The following is a 15,758-nucleotide window of genomic DNA, read 5'->3' on the forward strand; positions in this document are numbered from 1 at the left end:
CTACACTGTATGTGGTATAGTCTTACCTAACAATGATAGTTAGTCCTTACATTTCACATTTTAACTTGTTCTGCCTTAAGCCCAAGTAAAGAAAGTTACAGAAATTTAGAGGTTAAGGAACAAACCTTTTGGGATCCATACATTCACTGAGATTCACCATCCTTGGACCCATGCCTCCCTTTTGATTTTTCTCCCATCCAACAGCCTTGGGACAATCTATATGATACATTAAAAAAAAAAAAAAAAAGAAAGAAAAAAGTGAGGGAAGAAAGAAGGAAAGAAAGACGAGCCTTAGTATTGCAGCATAGGAAAACAGAAACTTGGATTTAACTTTGCTGGAAAACACACACTAAATTTTAAACTTGTTAGCAAATAACCTGTATCTTAACATCAAAGTATATATTGGTATACAAGTCTTGCTATTTTATGTTATGCCTATTGAAAAAGTACTTCTTGGAGATTTTAGTATCAATGTCTTATTTGCTGCTTCCTCCCGTTCAACTTGCTTCAAACGTAGAACAGAGGTGTTATCGTTCCTCAACAAGCTTTTGGCTCTTGAATGCTAWGCCTCAACTTTCCCAGCTTCCAGCATCCTGGGGCTTCGAGCCAGAAGTAGCACCTTAATATTTATTAGCATTGAAAGCAGATTTTCTGGTATGACTATGTGAAGTTCTTTATTTATACTAATTTTTGCCACCAACAATAACCTTTAATGAGTGTCATAGATTAACAGTGAGCTACATGGGGAACTATTCTTTGTTTTGAACTTGCCACCAACTAACAAGAGAAACTACAGAGCATCACATGGAATAATGGGAGAGAGGAAGCAGCCATTCCTTGTGAATCTTCTCTGTGTCACACATGATTTTAGGAAAATCTTTTGTATTTATGTATGCATCAGATCTTCCACAACACACTTTATAGACTAGTTGCATTACAGAAAAGAGAACTGGGAAAAGAAAAAATGAGGAGTAAGGAATAAATACTCTAGTGTTAAACCGATGGTCAGTATTTATTTTACTTGCATAGACAGACTACTGAATCCTACTGATGGGCAATTTTACATTTATGTCATTTTCCCTAATATTACTGTAACCAACAAATAATAATGAAATTCACATTTTAAGAAAAATCTAAGAGTTTGTCAACTTTTACTGTTTTCAGTTTGGCCAATAATTTGCTCAGATATCAATTCATGTCATACATTTCATACTAATTCCTGTATTTCTTACAGGATTCAGAACTCAGTAAATTTTGTCAAGTTAAACAGTCTCTTCATGCTTCCATCTGTAAACTAGATAGAGAATTATATACCCTAATTATATAATAATTAAACCATTCAAACCTATCATATGTAAAGCACTCAGAACTACTTGGATAAGATGAGGCAGTGAAATTTTGTGATACTGTCTTGTACACAGAAATCAAGTCTGAGTTTGTTTTAAATGTACAAGTTACTTTTTAAATTATATCTGCCTGTCTCATTTTTGGTTGAAGACACAATCCCTCTCTGGATTCTACACTCTTAAAAATGTATAAAAAAATGTGTATCACAAATCACTATAGCATTATTTTTTATAGCTGAGGGACTGCAAACGTATTTAACAAGAAAAAAGACTAGTAGTCTTAGTATCAATATACATAGCACAAGAAACACTGCAAACTACTATCTCATTCTTGCATTTCTTATGAAACCAAGAGATTTTTTTTTTTAATATCGTAAGCAGGATTTAAGGAGGGAAGAAAAAAAGGAGAATAAGTTGATCCCTTTCTTTTTTTGAAGAAGCGACAGTTTGCTTTACAGACTTTTGTCAAACTCAAACAATTTTAGATCCCTTTGAAATAACTTAGTCTAAGCAATGATTTAGTAGTATTAATGTGTTTTTTCTATCTTCACAGTGATTGAGGAAGGAAAATAAAGGGGAAGAAATATTAATCTTCTTTGAAAAGGAATTACCTGGGCCAAGGGCTCTCTGTGGAAGCTTTATTTCAAATATAATACTGTGTGTTATGTCTCTTACTCCTTGCATGGTCCTGTCCCTGAAGCAGAGCACTTCAACTGACTGGAGACTGCTGCCCCTGGTAGTGAAAAGAGCATATAAATATATATACATACATACATATGTATATATATACACATATAAAAAATAGAGACATGCAATTTCCTTAAAAAGAAAAAGAATTTATTTGAATGTCCTGCCTATATCACCAATCTTTACTCCTTTGCAGCTTCTAAATAAGGTATTTTCCTTTAGTCCCATTGCCTCTACCAGGTATAAACAAACATAGTTGCTTAGTACGTGGAAATGCTCAGTTTGTTGTGAAATAACTCTAAGAAAATGACATTGTCAGTCTGTCTTCTGGCCAATGTTACTGGCCAGATTGTGTGTTTAGGGGAATAAAAAACAGGGACGGCTCAGAAGAGACATCAGTGACGAGAGTACACTCATACTTCCCCACAGTCCAAGCAAGATCCTTTCAATTCTTGATGTGATATCATTTTTCTTTAGGATTCAATTCCAAAAGCCAAGAATTAGAACTTTAGCACCTAAAATCATCTAAATCTCAGAATGTGTACAGCTGTCTAGAAAGGTACATATCCTTCTGTGTTACAGTTCAATTGGTAGTTTGGAAAATGCTGTACCTAGTTGAGCTGATTTTAGTTGAACTATACTTAAAGAGTCTAAAACCATCTCCTTCTCCCCAGTCTCTGCCCTCCTCAAAAAAAGAGGGTACACTACCAAAAAAAAAAAAAAAAAAAAAGAGTACCTGATCTTCAAATCTTAGGTCTACTATTACTGGACACTAATTCATCCTCTAGAATCAGAGAATACTTTAAGCAACACTTGTACCAGCTAGAGTCTAAAGGCCAGAAGCAGAGTTAAAGCATGTCTCTGCATGCACATGCATGCATGTGAAGAATGGGAGTAACGCAAACTTTTGACCATCAGAAGTAAAAACCAGAATAATATGCAAAATCAAAAACACTGACAATGAATCATCTCAATGTTGGAAGTAGAATTTCAAATTTTTGCAGAAATTTGCGCTTTTACATTTATTTTTGCATATTTCAGTCACTGAAGTTAAGGATCAGGTGGGTGATAAAAGTAAAGTGCCAAGGGGAGAAAAATACATCATTTGATACCAGTTAATAGATAATCTCCATGAGAAATATAGSAAAATAGATACCATCTGTAGGCTGCCAAGATCAGGAAATTTCTCAAAGGCCATCCTGGATAGTGGGTTAAATTACATGGATCATAAACTCCAACTGTCACCTGCAAATAAAAGAACCGGTATTCAGCTCACAGTAAAGGTTATTTGGCATTTCTTACATAAAACTTTGTAACAAAATGACTACACAGACATTTTAAGTCTTTGTAAATGTCTACTATACGATCACACTAGATTTTAGTCAAACATTAGCCACAGCTTTTAGATTTGTTCTTTTAGTCAATTAATGGACATTCACATTTCACTACAGTTAAGTCTACTTTCCTTAAATACAGCATTATGAAACCTGGGAAAACCCAGTAACTGAAGCCTTGCTCTTGAAACAAAATTCTGTACTGATTGTGGGCTGATCAAAGTGCAAGGGGACAGGCTAGTAAGATGTCAAGTCAATGGGAAAATGCAGCATGAAAATCACGTGTAAAGATGATCTTTAAGAACGGATCTAAGTAAAGGACCTGGACATTGTCTCATGTTCAACCTGCGTAATACTTATTCCCTTAACTGAGGCATCTAAACCACAAACCTAATTGCTTCACAGCCAATGCAGAACAAAAACACATCCAAAGATTAGAATGATGMAACTGCTTAAGTCTAGATATGCTGAAGATCTAAACTCAAGACATCACCATTGATATCCATGTCTCACAGTTATAGATCCCCTTCCGCCTGCTTCTTTGCCTATGGATGGTCTCAAAACAACTGGTCTCAATTTTACCACATCACTCAAGGGTCTATAGAAACAGTCCGAGATGGAAATGAGTCAATCTAATCACTACAGATCAGATAAAGGGCCCACTCCCCATCCCTCCTTTCAGCTTCTGTTTTGCAACTGCTGACTCTAGCACGCATCAGACCCTTTACTAACCTGATCCAATCTGATAAACTAGCAGAAACTCTGTAGCAACAAAAATGTGTTTTTCTCCAAAGATAGCAAGTTCAGCTGGCTCACTGAAATACAGACAAACTCCAGACCCAGTACCCTTGCTGCACCACTGGTGCAATCAATCCTATCTAACAGGTCTAAAATTTTGGCAGTTCCCTCCAAACTGAATGTTAATGAAGAAATATATTGCAGATGATTACAGATTTCTCTCATATTCAGGATGCTCCTATCTAATTAAGTACTCTTATTTATAACCGATTACTGCTATCACACTACCATTTATAGTCTTAATCTTCTCTTTCATATTTCAGTCAAGAACTACAGACCCAGGTCCAGTATCAGGAAAACAAAAATAAAAGAAAAAGATTGAAACGCAGAGAAAAACCCTGAAGATCGAGTATTATAAAACGAAACTAAATGACTTTCACTAGGTATGACAAGTTTCCTTTAAAGATTTTTTTTCCACTTATTAGCTCTTTGTCATAACTCAGAATTTTGTTTTCTACCACTTCAATGCAAGGAAAAAAAAAATGTTCCGAGTAAATAAAGATGGCAAAACATTCAGAAAGGCCTAGCAAAGTTCAGCACTGAGCAACAAGATCCAAAGCAGAATTCAATGTACGTAAGCACAAGTTAACCAAGCCAGTCAAGTCTTACTGTAATGACATCTGCTACATGTATCATCATAATGTTTTCCTAACTGAAACCGACAGACAGTGCTCACTTACTCAAAGGACAGGCATAATCTCTGCATTTAACAGAGAGATTATTCTAGCCTCTTCTGGACCACAACCAACCTATCTTTCAAAATTCAGAAGTGTTTAACTTGAATATTGTTCATACACAGATTTGCAACATTTTTTTTTTCAAAATTCTCAAGCTGTAACAGGCCAACATTTCTTTGACAAATTTTGTGTGAAACTGCATATGAACTCCTACAGCTGAAAACTCCCCTATAGGATTCTCAGCTATATTTACTGTTAATGCAGCCAAAAAAATATGGCTTAATACCTTCATAAAATGTATGAATATCACATGTTAGCACACAGACAATAAAGTAAGTGCTTTGCATTACTATAATGTTGTATATAAGGTTCATGATTGGAAAATACTAAGTTAACATAGCAACTCTTTCATAAAACTCTGTAATTCCTATCTGAATAACAAAGGAGGAAAAAGAGCATGAACTCTGTTTTCAAGCCGCCCATTAATTTGATGCAACTAGCCTTTTGTGTAAGCATTAGAGCTACTAACTCTTGAGAGAGAAATCAATCCAAGCGGCTGGTATTCAGCTATTAACCCTAACTATTCATTGGCCAATTACTGTGCCTAGCTCAGTATTTAAAACACCTTTTAAATCATTTGTAAATTAAGCATTTGTGGGTTATAAAAAGACGGAAAAATTCTCCTTACCTTTTCCCCTTGGTTTTGGAAGAAATCATCCCACTTTTTGAGCAGAGATATCACCACAGAATTATCATGATACTTAATTAAAAAATAAGGCAATGCTGTAACCCCTTCTGCCTGGCAAAGTTGATCATACGCTTTCTGAAGTGCTTGAATCTAAATTCAAAAAGACAACTGTAACTATGTTGCAATGATCTTATGCAGAGCCACAGCAAGTATATGAACACTTGGAAAGGATGGCTAGCTCACTCCTGCCATCTCTCAAATAATCTTACCACTGAAAATAGCATATACAGAAGTTTTAAAATCCATTATGATAACAGTAACTGAGATCAGCAGTTCAGTCACTAAAAGAGCAATTGTCAATGCAAATTTGATACAAAAGCACTGTTCTGTTACTGCAAACAGATATAACAAGAAATACTAAAACAAAATAAAAGTCTCATTCTGATAGCTATAATAGCTTGGTAAGTAAATTTGTTCCTCTACGCTTAGCCAAGTTTTCTGTTTCCAGACTACAAAAATACTTAGTATGGGATTAGGTACTGGTAAATATTAATCACAGTACTAACTGTGGAAGCTTATACAACCATTCAGTCTGTTTTGTGGCATGTATTTTCAGCGTTTAGTCAAAAATCTGTCTTTGAATCATGACAGGTATTTTTACATTTTCATATTCTTCTTTATTACAGACCTAATGAGGATCTTCTGAAAGGAAAGGAACTAAGGATTTTTTAACTGAAAAAGCAAAACCATTTATCATTGATTTTTATGATGTTAAAAAGCCATTCAAAATTTCACATTAACTTCAGTTAAATCCAAAGAGCATATGCAAGCAATTTGATTTTTTTGTCTTTTGCACAGCAATATGAAACAAGATACAAAAATTTGTTAATTTTTCTTCTCAAAAATTCTGACTTATCCAGTGTTTTTCTTGTCTAGTCATGCATTTTATTACTACTTTCCACAATACTAGTAAAGAATAGGTTATCTGAAGCCAGGAAACTTAAATTTGAAGAACAGTGACACATTAATCTTCTGATAGAACACTCTGTTACATCAGTTAACAGAAAATCTGAAATTTGCGTTCTCATCTTTATCTATGAACAAAAGCGGCTCAGAGTCCTTCACTAGACTGCAACAGAAGCCCTGAAAACATGCTGTCTACCTACCAAGGACAGAAGGAGCTCTCCTTAGACTAAGGGTTTTATAAAAAATGTTGATATGCTTGCATGGTACCTTCCTCCTGCTTAGATCTTTCACTTCACTGAGACCCTCTATTTAAAACAGTTGTTCCAAGTTCCATTATTAGAGATCTTTTCTATTAATTTCTCTCAGGAGAATCAGTACCCTGGTCTTTGCTCTGGGAAAATATTCTCTTCTGCACTTGTAAAGTTCTAAGTCCCAATCAGCTTCCCTTCACTCCTGCTTCACCCTGTATCTTTTTCATACTTTTCCTCAAGTCTCGCATCTTCTTCCATGGGTTATATATTCTCCAGTTATGATGCAGCTCAGCTTTTATTTCCACCAAATTAAGTGTCTTTCTGCTTCTTCTAACAATGAATACTCACTGCTTTGAAATTATTCACAACAAAGATGACATGACGTTTGTGAGAACATATTTCTCTCTGACCCACTGCAGCCTTCCTTTATTGTTATATTCACTCTGGTAACAACTTAGCTCTCCCAGAGGATGCCACTTGTAAAAAGGTTGTTTAGAAGTCTTTTTATAAGTTCTAAAAATTAATTTATATATTTGGTAAGATACACAGAAACATTAAAATGAATATAATTGCCTCTTCAAGAATTGTCTGCTATCTCTGTGTCTAACTAGATAAAGCTGAAGAGATTTTAAGCTCTTCTCTCTTAGAGGAGAAAGATTTTATATGATAAAGAAAAAGAAGTGAATAAGTACAACCACATGGAAATAAGTGACGGTTTTGAAAAAAATTAGTTTCTCAAATTAATTCAGCATGTGCTAAGATGAAAATATTAACTTTTAAAGCCAAAAAAAGCTTAGTGCTAGAAAGCTCGTAACATTGAGGCACCTGATTTGAAGGGAATCTGTCACCCAGACACACTGGTTTCTGAATGATATGTATTCCATCTGGGAAGCAGAGAGCAGGGTAGCAAAACCAGTAATAGAAGTGGTATTTTTTTAAATCCTAGGAAAAAAATTTATAAAATTAGATAACAAACACATAAATCATAATGTAAATTACTGTTTGAGATTCTGCTGATAATTGATGGTGGATTATCCCAACCATAGTTTGCTCTACGCCACAAGGCACTGCAATGATTTAAAACAATAACAAAAAATACTAATGACTTCCCTTTCTCTACATGAGCTTTTAATCTTTAAGATTTAAACAGACAAGGGGTATATAAATACTTCAGTTTGAAAGTCTGAATAAATAATGCTTTAAATAACACAATCTATTGAACCTGAAACAGTTGTTCTACTTTAACTAGTACCTGTAAAGTAATCATATAATTTAATCTGTTAGTAGAAGAGACTGAGATGGCACCAGCTAGTTTTATGGGTTATATCCTAAAATCCTTTATATTTGTACACAAGAATGGCTTATTAGTTTTTTAAATGTCTGAAAACTATCCAGATACTGTTGTTATCTTAATACCACTACAATATTTCTCCCAGAAAGAAAATTATTTCATCATTTCTATTTCAATGCTCTAAGTATAAAATAATATTATCTTCACTCACTGCGAATGTCAGCAGCAGGAACCTGTTCAAGAGCATAGGGTTTTCAAGAGCAGCCCCAGATTTTATTGATTCCCATATCTGTCATTGATTGTCAGCACAGTGAGGAAGAAAAAAGAGAAAAAAAAATACAAAGGTAGCATGAGAACAGCTGCAGGAATCTTTAATTCTTCCAGCTAAATTAAAAATACTAAAATTAATATTCCTAGTAATACACCGTCACCTTTTCCCATCTAACCTCATGTAGGCTATTATTCATGCTGAAAGGATTCCAAAGGTAACACATAGGACTGTTCTCTAACACAACAACTATGGATGCTGGCGAACAAGATGGGCATTAATTCGTGAATCAAGCATACAGCATTAAACAAAACAAAAAATATCAATAGCAATCCTTCAGATATAGGAACTATTAACAGTAGCACAAAATACATCATATTGTCCAGATTAATATAGCTTTTCCTTCCACTCTTATCTTTCGTATCATTATTCACATGATCTACAGATACTAAGTATGTAAGCTACTAGGATATTCAAGGAAGCTGGGAGACAGACATCAAAGAAAGTAATCTGTTGTGTGTTGGTGAGATGAGACAAAAAGCTATAACATAGTTACCAGGCAGACCTGTTTGTCTTAAAAAGAAAAAAAAAAAAAATCAGTAGAGTCAAAACGCTGCGGCTTTCTAGTTTTCCTAAAGATATTATTGAAGTCACTGCACTGTATCTGTCACTGACAGGGGAATACCAGGCCACAGGCACACAAAAAACTTACAGCCTCAAGCAAAAATATGCATGAAAACTTTGCTACTCAATGCCTGCAGGCAGGCTATCATTCTAATTAAATAAATCAGAGATTAGTCAAAGTGTCTCAGAAAGTAAAAGATCATCTTAATTTGATTTTCACTTCTCCCTCAGCCATCACAGTTAGTTAGTTCCTTACAGTGCAAGGAGACTTTTCCTAGCCCCTTTGACAGCCACGTTGTTCTCATTTTACCTTAGTCTTCTGGCTATTCAGGAACTTCATCTCTATATCACACAGATGTGCTGCAATAAACTAAAACCAGGCAGTTTCTGGGTTTCAAAACAAACAAAAAACCCCCCGCCCTACTGAATGCAAGTCACCAGCAGCTCTAATAGCACCGTAAGATTTAAAATGTTACTCAGTAGAACACTGAACGAGGTCCTGCAAGTATCACCAGCTAMTTGCTTTTGTCTTGGGAAGAACAGTGAAGAAATATCAAACTATCTCCTCCAGAAACAGTTAAGACTTGACACTGCTAAATGGGTGAGTATAGACAGCCTCTCCAACATTTGCAGCTGAGACTATAAAGCATTCCGCTGGCTATTTCCAAACCCTATCTCCCTGCCAGTTGATTTGATTTTTAATCTTACCTCATTTGCTTCTTTTTCCAGAAGTGACTTCTTATCACAGGACTTGAAAGTCTCAAAAGTGTTGGTATTATATAACGTTCCAAAAGCAGGACAGCAACGTGCTGGTATTGAAGCATTCCTGAATCAAAGAAAAAAAAAGATCAGACAATTGTACGCTTATACTTTTAACATCGGCAGTAGGGGTAACAGTAACTCTCCTGTGCTGTAATTTTCCAAGCAAGGTTGTCCTGAAATTGTAACATCACAAGGTACAGTAGTAGAAGTTAATGACAGCTCTACTGAAAATGTTTTTTCAATCATTAGGCTTTATTGAACACAGACTGATATAACCACCACGTGTAAACACACACATGCATTGTGACTTAAAAAATGCATTGGGCACCTGAATTATCTCTAGCAATGTGGCATTTATTCACAGATTGAACGAAGATTTATGAATTCCAAACAAATACAAATTCTTCATGACAAATACAATTTTCACTAAGAACAAACTATTAAGACTGAATTTTAGTAGCCATTTTTTCACAATAATTTCACAAAAATAGAGACAATTAAAATTTTATGTTTAAAAAGACATTTCAAAACAAGCCTAAACCTGTGAGAAGACTGAACAGCTTTTGTATCTTACCACCAGCTGTATGTAGGTAACAGTACGTATTTTTCCCCCTTTTCAATGTAGATTAGGTCAAAAACTACAGTACTACATTTTATAGAACCGACTGATTTAACCGATTCTCATAAGCTCATTCTCTTAAACTGCTGCTTCTGACTGCTGCTAAAGGGCAAATTTAGCAAAATTTAAAGTTACATTGTAAATACAAAGGATGTATAATTTCCAGAGATTTTTAAGGCTAAAAGAAAACTTCTTCATTATCTAAACTGACTTCCAGAGTAACAGAGTACAGAAAACTCCTACAGCAAAAGGATGATTATACGTTACATAAATGGACCTTTCATTGTTTTATTTTTGTCGTAACATATGAGAGAGCAAATATGATGGTATCATCCAGTTTTCACTAACCTGAAATTCCTGTAACTGATATCATAGCTTTCTTCCGATTGCACTTTGCTGTATATATTTTCAGTATGTATTACAGAACTTAGAAGTTCTTACATAGATCTAGTAATTTTTATGAAAACATCAAAAAAACCCCCACAAAGTCTTGCTAAGCTCCTGACATCCAAAGCAGGTTATCTACAAGACAGAGCAGGTCACTTCTGTGACTTACAGCTTTGTAATCCACCAACTTAAAGCAAACAAGAACTCAACTATGAAAAAATCTTTTCTATTTTATTATATTAACTCAAGTATTTGCTGAAATTGAAAATCCTGCGGAAAACTTCCTTCTCTCACCAAACAGCTTTGCTTGATCTTTGGCTTTGGAGGTAAAAGCAAAAATATAAAATTTCAATCATAAAGGCTAACTACTTTAGAAGTAATTATCAAATAAAAACTAGGGATTGTAAAAACTATTTTCAGCTCCTAATTCTGACTATGAATCTTCAGTAAATAAAGAACTAAGGAAAAATTTCACCAGAAGTCAGATGACTGAAAATATCCTCCCTCACTCACAGAAGAGCCTATGAAATGGAAAGAAAATGTTATTTTATATAAACAAATATATGAACAGAATGAGTGTATTTGAGACTTTCCACTAGAATATTTTAAACTTGGCCCTCTAGATGAGTATACTACTTATGAAACCAGTATTAATTTTATGTTTGTGATTCAGAGCAGCCTCTCCAGTGTTATAAAGCCCATAAACATGTATACTTATTTTTTGTAGCATATGTCCAAGTAATATTACATGTTAAAGCATTACTACTATACATGGAAAGTGTTTTCACATATGAATTAMGATAAACACGTTAAGGTACTTACATATCAAAGGCACTAAACTCCAACGTCAAGCGAGCTGGCAAACCCAAAGGATCACCTGGACAAAAAGCAGGAGCATATGTCCTTCAAACAGCAAACAACAGCTTAGTGTGTGGTTTTTTTTTTTTTGTTTGTTTTTTTTTTTTGTTGGTTGGGGTTTTTTTAATACAAGTCAAAAATTATCCACAGGCATACCATAATTCACAGTTCATCCATTAGTGTTTTCTAATCTCAGTCATGTTTCAGCAAAGTACTTCAAATATGTTATATAAATTCCAAAAGGATAACAGAAGAAATCTAAACTACTAAGAAAGATGTTCAGTTTCTACCTACCATTATAGTAGTATCCCTTGATAACCTTTGGAGTCTCATCCAATCGGTACTCATTGAGTTTCTTCTGGGTTAGTTCATGCCAGAATCCTGCATCTAAGGCACTACTGAAGGGAGCAAACTGCAGCTTAGAGATTCCAGGATCTAGAGGATGGTGCGCCTCATTACTGGCAGTTGCCATGATTTTATTCAACGATTACTGTTAAACAAACAAATAGAATTCTATAAAAGCAGGTATAGCTGATGCTCAATTGACCATATTACTCATGACTACCCAATGCTCCTTTTTAACACATTTTGTTGTGCTGAAGTATAGAAAGCCTTATTCCCCTAAATGTCTATGTAACTACAATTTTTAAAAAATTGATCAAAGGTTCTTTCAATCCAAAAAAGTCTCTCCAATTTCTGGTATATGACACAACAGAAAGCAAGTATATATGCCATTTGGCAAAGCTACCTAAAAGCTTCTGATTTCCTGATAGACTGTTCATGATTTCTCCTATTACTTAGGATGTTGCATCTGAACTGTGTAATTAAGGTACTTCTTGTATGGTGCTACCATAGACAAAAATGATAAAACATTAACCCCTGTATCTGCATTCATTTTTTCACCTAGGTTTCAGATTGAAAATCTTTTAGTACTATTTAAATGCTGATGGCACTTAAAATTCAAATATCAAATATCTAAGTCTAGATTTTCTTACAGATTTTCTCCTCCTAAAAGAAGAAAAGCTTTTATATACGGGCAACATTTATTTCTTTCAGCCTCAGTCCCTACTCTATATTGGCTGAACAGTATTCCTATAAGCAACCAGTCTTCATTTCACAGCAATTACAAATGTCAGAATTTTAGACTGTAACTTTAGACTCTATTTTGTAACATCTAAATCAGGCTCCCTATACCTACTTCAACTAGGTCTATCTGTCCCTTCCCTTGTATTAGCATACGCGTTCACGTGACTGTGAGGTGACTAGCCCGAACTGCTTATTTGCTTGAAAACTCATCAAATAAAAATATTAAGTCCCTCAAGAATTTCCTTTTCTTATGGCATTCCTCTTCATGCCCACACCTATATATAGCAAGGTGTAAGCTTCAGAGACATAGCACATGACACCCAAAAGAATACGAGAGTATTTCAATATACTGCTTAGCAGAAGGAAGGCCCTCATACTGTGTGTTCCATCTTTGACCATCTAGCTAATTATGCATGTACATGGCAAAAAAAAAAAAAAAAAAAAAAAAAAAAAAAAAAAAAAAAAAAAAAAAAAAAAAAAGATTTATTACATATTAAAGATAAGATTGTAAAAATTAATAAAACTCCTCATACACAAAGATGTGAGCATATACCCCTATCTGTTCAAGGCAACATACTCTTTTACTGAGCTAGTAACTTTTCTAAATCCAGAAGGTAGAAAAACTATCTATTCAGGTTTTATTCCAACTGTTTATCAAATAAGCAATTTGAATTCAAACAAACTTGAAACAAATCCTTCAATTAAATGATTTTTGATGACCAATTTTTTAATTTGCACAGCATAAGACTGTGTTTTGTCACTGACCTTTCACAATATCTCTGTGATTTTTTGCACATGATTCAATGGTATGATTTTACATACTGAAAAAATAATAAAAAAAATAGTAAAATAGCTGTATAGTCTAGCACCAATTTAGATAAATACATTACAGCTTTGCTGTACTGTAGCTTCTGCAAGATTTCATGAGGGTTTTTGCTGTTTATTCTTTTCTGTTATGGTATGGGAAGAGAGAGGTTTTTAATCGCTTAGTAACTGCCAAAGAGCCAGCTCCTCTCTGAAAAGATTTCTGTAATGTGTCAAAACAAAATTTAAAAAAAGTTATGCTGTTCCTTACATTATATTTTCTTCAATAAAGACTTCCAAGTTAGCTATGTTATTCTTTCTAAATTCAGTTTATACATCCCATTCATTTGCAAGTGTAAATGACTTCCTTATCTGCTAGTGAACTGTGAAGCATGTTTTTTTTTGGTACAAATTTGACATTTTCCTTATTTTTGATGGAAAAATCTATATGATTTCAATCATGTCATGAAGTCTTGTTCTAACTGACAAGTTAGTTGCAAGTATGGCATTTCATTTCACTCCTTTTTTATTTCTTTATTTTTAGCAGCAGCAGTAATTTAAAGTAGTGTGAACTGTTGTTTTATTTGAAGTCTCTTGCATTACATTTCATTAATTTTATTTATAGCCCCATAAATTAGCAAACATTTAACTTCTTCTGCTAGGTCTTGAGCCTTACAGAAATCTTTTTTTGATACTAAATGCCAAAGGCTCATCATAAAACTTATAAACAATTATGTTTCATATAAGCATTAGCAATAATGGAGTCATATTACATAGTACTTCATGTCAAAAAAAAAAAAAATCACAGAATATATAGTCTTTGCTTTTCCTGACACAGCAAGAGACTGTGTGTCCTATAACGAGAGGTTTATTTATTCTGAATTTTAAGTTAGACATTTCACCTGTGTAAGAACTGTATGGTAAGTAACAAAAACTTCTCCTACATCCAGGAGAGTTAACCTTTTTCAATCTTTGTAATAGGTTAGGGCTTGATTTCACTTTATATTTTTTTTAAGTAAGTATGTGACATACTTTAGTAAACAACTAAAGCATATTGTCAAATGTTTCAAAAGACCAAGAAGCCATTTGACTGTAATTAATGCTACCTGAATACTATATACTGAAAACATCAGCCTAAACACACCTATTTGGGATGGAATTACAATATTTTGTTTTTATCTTTACTGTACACAAATTATGATAAAATGGAAGGAGCAAACAGAAGGCCTCACTATACTATTCACATGTAAACAGAATGGCAGAGACAATCATTTCTAGTGTATTAAATACACTGAAAACTTTCTTCAATGTATTTTAATGCAAATATTCACTTCCATGCTTTCTTAATGCAAGATCTGTAAGCCAGGGTAAACCTCTGCAAACATAAGCATACTGAAATATAAGGTGAAATATATATAATTTCATAGAACATGCATATAGATATTAATGTATAGCCTCTAATAGTAATAAATCACTGAAAGAATAAGGAATTAAGAAAAAAGGTATCAAAAATTTTAAATACAGAACAAAACTTGAGTTTCACACACTTGAAAAGTGTGCTTAAAGTGAAACATTTTACCAATATGCTTTTAGATTGGATGTTTTTCTAAGTTACTGTTACAGTAAGAAATTTTAATAAGCATAACCAGAAATAAGAATGCACTACTACCAGTCTAAGTCATAGCATTTACTCTTAAATATGCAGGCATACAAAACTGATTTAAATGTAGAAAGATACTAAGCTATAATTAATAAATGAAAAACACACAAGGCCTTCTAGTAATGCATGTTTTCTCCTTGACAGACACAATCAAGCCATTGTAAAAGTATTACCAGTTAAAGGACTTTTAAAACTTATGAAGTTAGAAAAAAATTAAACAAAATTAAAATAACCTCCTAAAATCTGTAAAAAGTAATTTTTCACAAAACTCAACTTTAGACCACAGAATCAAGAGTATTTTGACAACCTCTCTAAAGCCATTTGAGGAAATTAGAGTTTCCTGAACACTACATAAAGTACACTTTCAGAAGAGTAGCTTATTGGCTGGAAGAACACTAAGCTCCTCCGATGGCCATGATTAAGCCTACTTTGCCTGTTTTGGGGGCAAGTAAAGTTTTCACTAATTCTATTAACACAGCCGACATAGGAAGGCCTCATTTTTTGTGACCCGCTGCTGGACTCCCACCAGTTTATGATCTCTCCCTCGTGGGACTGGATACCTGACTCCTGACGCGGTCTCACGACTGCTAAGTAGAGGGGTATAGTCCCTCCTACGGCAGCTTATACCAGGAAATGGGAGAAAAGGGAAAAA

The 15,758-nt window shown here is 34.1% G+C and overlaps 1 protein-coding gene across 11 annotated transcripts in view; it reads right to left on the reverse strand.

Moving 5' to 3' along the window:
• The window catches only part of ATG7 (autophagy related 7), a 141,940-nt gene that overhangs the window by 125,798 nt on the left and 384 nt on the right, over nucleotides 1–15,758 (reverse strand). For all 11 annotated transcript variants that reach the window (XR_014895538.1, XR_014895537.1, XR_014895536.1 and 8 more), the window contains exons 2-10: nucleotides 11,851–12,046; nucleotides 11,521–11,575; nucleotides 9,639–9,756; nucleotides 8,250–8,327; nucleotides 7,573–7,689; nucleotides 5,531–5,680; nucleotides 3,190–3,278; nucleotides 1,958–2,079; nucleotides 126–216 (exon numbers count right to left, since the gene is read on the reverse strand). Coding sequence is in view for 1 of the 11 variants with exons in the window: in XM_085302446.1 (XP_085158572.1) it covers nucleotides 126–216; nucleotides 1,958–2,079; nucleotides 3,190–3,278; nucleotides 5,531–5,680; nucleotides 7,573–7,689; nucleotides 8,250–8,327; nucleotides 9,639–9,756; nucleotides 11,521–11,575; nucleotides 11,851–12,028 (998 nt within the window). In the remaining 10 variants the exon portion in view is untranslated. The remainder of the gene's footprint in view (nucleotides 1–125; nucleotides 217–1,957; nucleotides 2,080–3,189; nucleotides 3,279–5,530; nucleotides 5,681–7,572; nucleotides 7,690–8,249; nucleotides 8,328–9,638; nucleotides 9,757–11,520; nucleotides 11,576–11,850; nucleotides 12,047–15,758) is intronic.

Source organism: Rhea americana, unplaced genomic scaffold (genome assembly GCF_003343005.1).
Source record: "Rhea americana isolate MKP2758 unplaced genomic scaffold, rheAme1 scaffold_19, whole genome shotgun sequence".
In the NCBI taxonomy this organism is placed as follows: Eukaryota; Metazoa; Chordata; class Aves; order Rheiformes; family Rheidae; genus Rhea; species Rhea americana.